General features: G+C 39.2%; 1 protein-coding gene across 3 annotated transcripts in view; it reads left to right on the top strand.

Annotated features, from left to right (window-relative positions):
- Positions 1-5,542, top strand: part of PACRG (parkin coregulated) — a 260,396-nt gene extending 254,854 nt beyond the window's left edge. For 2 of the 3 annotated variants that reach the window (XM_075036093.1, XM_075036091.1), the window contains one exon: positions 4,350-5,542. In XM_075036093.1, the coding sequence (XP_074892194.1) occupies positions 4,350-4,510 (161 nt within the window). In that variant the 3' untranslated portion in view covers positions 4,511-5,542. The remainder of the gene's footprint in view (positions 1-4,349) is intronic. The other variant, XM_075036092.1, reaches the window with a different exon arrangement.
- The last annotated feature ends 594 nt before the right edge of the window (positions 5,543-6,136 follow it).

A 6,136-nucleotide genomic window follows, 5' to 3' on the forward strand; every position in this document is an offset into this window, starting at 1 on the left:
TCTTATTTAGTTAAGTGGTTAGCATGTTGGATTACTGTAATCATTTTAATTGCTGAAAATACCTGTTGGTTTGACTAGGATGAACTGAGCAGCTTAAAAATTATTTTTACCATAGTTACATTTTACCATAAATAGTACTTTCATCATCTACAATATAAAGTCAAAAAGCGCGATTTGTGACTGATCCCTTCCATGACTTAGAGCAAGTCACTCTACCTTTCAGTATCTCTCTTTCTCAAGATTCAAAAAGGGAGGAATGATGCCTGTCATTCCAAGTAGCTTTATCGATTTGTGTACAAAAAAAAAAATCCCATTATACAACAGCTCTCTGTTTTTAACTAGTAGTAGTTAAAAAATTTCTGCCAGGACCCGCGTGTTCCAAGACAACAAGTTGAGATATATGTGTGTATATATGCTTTCAAAAGTTCATCAGTGAAAAATAAAGGAATGGCCTTTGATTTACAATTTGATTGAAAACATTGCTTAAGCTGGGGACATAGGGCTTCTTCCTTCACAGTCTCTTCAGAAATCTCTTTTAGGTATTAGTCTGTCCTCCAACACTAAGCATTCCTCAGATGTTTAACATCTGGGGAAACTGCAATATCCCAAGATCTATGACAGCCCTACAACAACAGGTGTATGAAAACTCTAGTTTTAATTTGTGCTTCCCATGAAGCAAAACCTTGGGAACAGCCACCACAAGGAGCGAGCTCCGTTATCTGTGAGATACTCACAGAGAGGTACTTTGACATATTTGGGGGATTAAAAAACCCTCTATCTGAGACTCGGCCTGCCTTGAAGTGAAATCTAATAAACTGAAAGAATGTCTTGGACGCTTTCAGATGCTAACAAATGTCCAGAGATAAGAATAGATCTGACTGGGCTCTAAGGGTCGGTTTACCTTTCTTGTCCACTCCCAGACTTCAAAACTGCCCTATCGAACTCTTACTGCACTGAGAGAAACTTGCTTGTCCTTCTGTAATGCAATGCAATTTTATATCTGTAGTGTTACCCTATTGAAATTTTAAAATGAAATGAGATGAAATACAAGTAACACTAGAATTTCTTTAATATCCTGAGTCGTGAATAAAAGCATGTCTAGACTCAAATACAAACCATGTTTTAAAGCACAATTCAAATCCTCCTCTGGTCCCTGCCAAACGCTGAGTTCAGTCCCTGAGGGTCTGAGCAGGGTTTCCTCGGCTACAGCAGCTGGCATCGGCAGCGCTAACGGCAGCGCAGGGAGTGCCACTCCTGGGCCGGGCGATTTCATCAGCTAGCACAGGTCTTGACAGGTGCAAAGCCTTTTGCTTCACTTTTAAGGACCATGAAGCCCTCGGTGTGTGATTTAGGAGACTGGGAACTAACTTTTTGATCCACAGAAGTAAATGAGATCTTTTCCTGATGGTAATCCTCTAGAACTGTTAGTATTGCTTCAATGTGTTTCTTCTAAACACAGAAATAACATTTTCTCTGAAAAGAGTTCTTGATACATGCTGAATTTGCCAGACATTTCACTTTGAGACAAAGTTATGACAAATGTGCTTCCTAGCATTTTCATGCTGATTTATTCTCCCTCACAAAGGACAACTTCATAAAGAGCTTGAATCAGATCCATGTTCACACTTTACATATGCAACATTTTTGTGGCTGACAAAGTTGGCTTCACATGCAAACCTGGAAATAGAGTTAAACCAGAGAAGGGCATGCTGAGACCGCTGTACTTCAGTAGCTATTTTTTCCAACTAATCATCATTATTATTATGACTAGATATTTACCCTTAGGTGCATTGGGCAGATCTTTCTGACTCATCCGTTTAGTGGATGTTGTCCTGTTGGGTTAATGATTATCCTTTTTGTCTCAAAGATTTGTTAATTCCTATAACTGCATAGGATAGCTATTTTAGTACTTAACCAGGTGACCTCGATGCTGACATAACCCTTCTGGTATTGTTGGTTGTAGCTTGTGTCATGGCATTAATGTGAATTATGGCTATCTTGAGGATACAAACCTCCACATAGCACAGATGGTCTGTAGGAAAAAAAAAAACTGTAATGACAGTCTGCACATCACACATTCAGTCTTCCCTTGCAGACTATTTCCTTTATCATTGCCTCATTCTCTTAGGCACCTTTTAATCAAGCATCTAAGGCATCATTTATTGTATGGACTATGTTCCATAATGAAGACTGTAACATGGGATTCTGGAAAATACCTCTGTTACCGGCATTATCATGGTGTCTTGTTGGCCTCCTCCAAACTTGCTTAGCAATGTATCACCATTACTTCCAGAGAGCTGATTTTTTTACTACTTCTTTGAAAGAATGATGAAAGCTGTGTAAGCTCATTAGCAGAGCATGTGTGTAGGCTTAAAATTACAGATAATAGACAAATGGTTGGAAAGTCAGTAATTCCTTTACATATTTGCCAAGACTTAGGTCAAGGTTCAGGGTTTCCTTTGCTCAAACCAGTGAAATCAGAAATACCTCCAGGTGTTCTGGGGAGTGCCGGCAGTGCACATGCAGCACAGGTGATGAGGCACAGTTGATCGCAGTTGTTTCCTGCAAGAACAAACCATGTTTAGTCTAAACTGCACTCAACCATGATGTGCTTTTCTTTTTGCATTAGTATTTTGTATAAGCTAGTGCTTTTATTTAATAGCTCTTGGTGTTTTCTATGCACTCTCATAATCTGTTATTTCTAACATTACAGTAAACTAATTGTAGTAAATTTTGATGTCACAACCCTGGCCTCTCATGTCAGTGAAATGCATAGTTAATATATAGGAAAGTAGTTGTGTGCTTAAGAGTAATCATCACAAAAAATAACTGCTTTTCCACTCAGAAGCCCAGTCCTTGTATGTCACATCAGTATTTGTGTAACCATTTCACAAAAAGCGAAGTGCCACAGATGTGTGTAAGGAGTTTGAAAGACTGATACACACATAATTAACTTGGAATGCAATCAGATATTTTACAGGAAAATTCAGCAAAAGGATGATTTTTACCCGTGTTCATCAGCTCTTTGTTCATGAGCATGGTTCTTCAGTTTTTACTGTAACAAAGTCACAACATTTAAATCCAGGTCCTTGGGCTTAGATCCAGGAGAGCATGTGAGGATGGGTGCAGTTGTACATCTTCACCCCATCGGCCTGGGGATGTGGACGCACCATCAGGAGCAAAATCTACCCTTGCCCTTGCATGCACTGTGTTCCTCACACAAAAGGCAGGCTCTACCTGAGAAGCTGGTTGCATTGTCTTGACAAATGTGTCCTTTGCTGGCCAGCTGAGAGTGTCAATATGCAAGCAGTGTTATTTGAGAAGTTAAAGGTATGACATGGGCACATAGCCACCACTGCCTGGAGTGAGACCACGGACTGATTGTGTGTGAACTACCCCACAGTAGCGTGACAGCCGCTCCACCTGGCCACTACACCACACCTGATCTGAGTACGTTATGCTCCTACCAAATTATTTTTGATATATGTCTTGGAATATACCTATATTAAGATAGTTTTCAGAATACTGTTTTAATACAAGATATTTTCCTCCTTTAAAATCTCTCAGCATCATTGCAGGTGAAGTTATTTCTTATTCTTGTCGGTTTCGTTGTCACCGTTGTTCACACCAATTGTTTTTAAAGAATTATGCTGTGTGTGTATGAATGTGTGTCACCCTTGCTAATCCATGTTAGAGAAAGCAGCAGTAAATGTTACTGCATCTGTGGGCTGCCATGATTTGTCCTGTTGATACTGACTTAATTTTACACATTTTTCAGGGATCAGAAATGGAGTGAGTGCTGTGTTATACTCCAAGTATCTCTTTTAGGCCACATGACATCCCCTCCATCAGAAACAACATAAGTGTGTGAATATGATGTCTAACACAGAACAATTCCAAAGCAAAACCTATTTAATATTTCAAATCATAACAAGTCTAGCTTAAGTCACATTTTGTAGATAAGCTTTTATGCATCTGGCAGTAGAATTTTGTCCTAAATAAGCAATGTTAGAAATAAAGAAGTAATGGTCTTAAGAGATTAACTGTGTAAGAGAGTCCATCTTCATTTTATAAAAGGCTGTGTTTTCTTTATTAGGATTTTCACTTAGGTACTGCAGTAATGTGTACATAAACAAATTTTGAAGGCATACGAATTGGAGCCTGAGCAGAGCCTTAAAGAGATACCAAAACCATCGTGTTTTCAAATTCAGCTCTGTTTCATGTCACAGAGCAAAGTTCCTAATAGAGGCACAGTGACTGACCAGCAACTGCAATTTCCTATATCATTATTTCAAAGTGTAACAGTAAATTTAACATAATTCTTGGTTTTTTTCTGTTTTATTAACCAGTTAATTCAGGCGATGGGATAGACTACAGCCAGCAGAAGCGTGAAAATATTGGAGATCTGATTCAAGAGACACTGGAAGCCTTTGAACGCTGCGGTGGAGAAACTGCTTATATAAATATTAAATACATGATCCCTACTTATCAGTCGTGCATATTAAACTGAGTTGTATCAAATGGAATGATTCCACTTGTGTTCTAAAAAAGCTGTATCTGACTCTGTATGGCATCTTGTTAGTCATGCTTTTTTTCTCTACAGCTGCTAAAATAGTGGCTTCTGGGGCATTAGAGTGTTAGCACTATTGTGAACAAGGCTTTCCAATACATAAATAGTGCCTGTTCCTTTGATTACAATGGTGTACTGTGCTTGTTTGTTCCCTGAAAGAATCGCTCCTTTATAACAGAGCTGACTAGAGCAGGAATCGGAGTTAAATCTTCACTTGTATAGACAATAAAACTATAATTTTCATACGCAATTCAGCAATTGCTGTTCTGTGTCCGCTTGCCCTGAGGGTGATGTCAGAGGCTGTAACAAGAAGAGTTTATGCTGACTGCTTAATAGGTGTTTGTCATGGAAGAGAAACACCAGTTCAGCAGTGCCTCTCTAGCAGCTGTGCCGAATAATGTGCACTGACATACAATAAAACTGTTGAATGTATATACCAATTACAGTGGGAAAATTTATATGGTCCATTACAAAGCACTGTCGTTAAATTAATTCATGTTTCTTACACACTCCTGATCTCGGCTTCCAGGTGTTTACCTTTCTGTGGAACTTGGGTTCCTCTTGGCAAACATCAGGCACAACCACAGTTTCGAAGAAAAGCCCAGAAAAAACTTCAATAAATCAGATGGAAGATACAGCGTGCATAATATATCAGTCCCTAACAACATTGTTAATCGGGGTAAACACAGAATATACACATGTAATTTTAAAGGGTGCTGGGTATTTTTTGTAACTGCAAGGTTGCTATTGCTTTCCTGTTATTATTATGGTATATATGTGTACAAACAATGTAACTATTGTTACAGGAATCCCTTACAATTTCCTACTCAGTTGGTTTCTCCCTGCATACCCACAACACAGAATTGATGTAATCATGGATTTAAGCAAGGCTACTGAGATTGACTTTATTGCTTTTTAAGCATTTCTGTGGAATAAACCCACAAAAAATAAAACAAGTTTTGCAAGTCTCAAGGACAGCCATTTAAAAATATCCAGTCAGCTCAAAACAAATCAGGAGATACGAGCTTTGTCTAAAAAGCATGAGATTTTTAGAAGGGCAGACTTTGGGCTCATTTACTTTTATTCTGGTTTCTGGAAGCTCTTAAAATATATGCAAGTTGCACTTTCAAGTGTTTCTCTAACTGTTAGAGCTTGAAATGCACTTTTTGGTGTTAGACGCATAAGACTTTTTCCAAGTGCTTACCCGCATCCATATTCACACCCTGCAAGGCTTGTCTGTGTGAGACACAGCCCCTGCGCTGCCCAGTTCTCTTGGGTGCGGACTGGAAGCATGGGGAGCACCTTCCCACCTGCTGAAACCTTGAGCTGGATCTGCTGTTAGACTGACATTAGATTTGCCTTTTTGTTCTGTGGGATCTTCAGCCTGCGGATTATTTTTTTTCTTTTACTTTCTTCTCTTTCCTGCAGTTGAAAAAAAGGTAAGAGGAAGATTTTTACTCTTCCCACCTCTTTGAGTAACTGCAGCATCAAGTGATGCTACCAGCCACAAGTGCCCACCAGTCCCCTGTTTAGGCACGGCTGCTGCAGGTGTGCCTTTTTCCCAGG

This window comes from Buteo buteo, chromosome 9 (assembly GCF_964188355.1).
Source record: "Buteo buteo chromosome 9, bButBut1.hap1.1, whole genome shotgun sequence".
In the NCBI taxonomy this organism is placed as follows: Eukaryota; Metazoa; Chordata; class Aves; order Accipitriformes; family Accipitridae; genus Buteo; species Buteo buteo.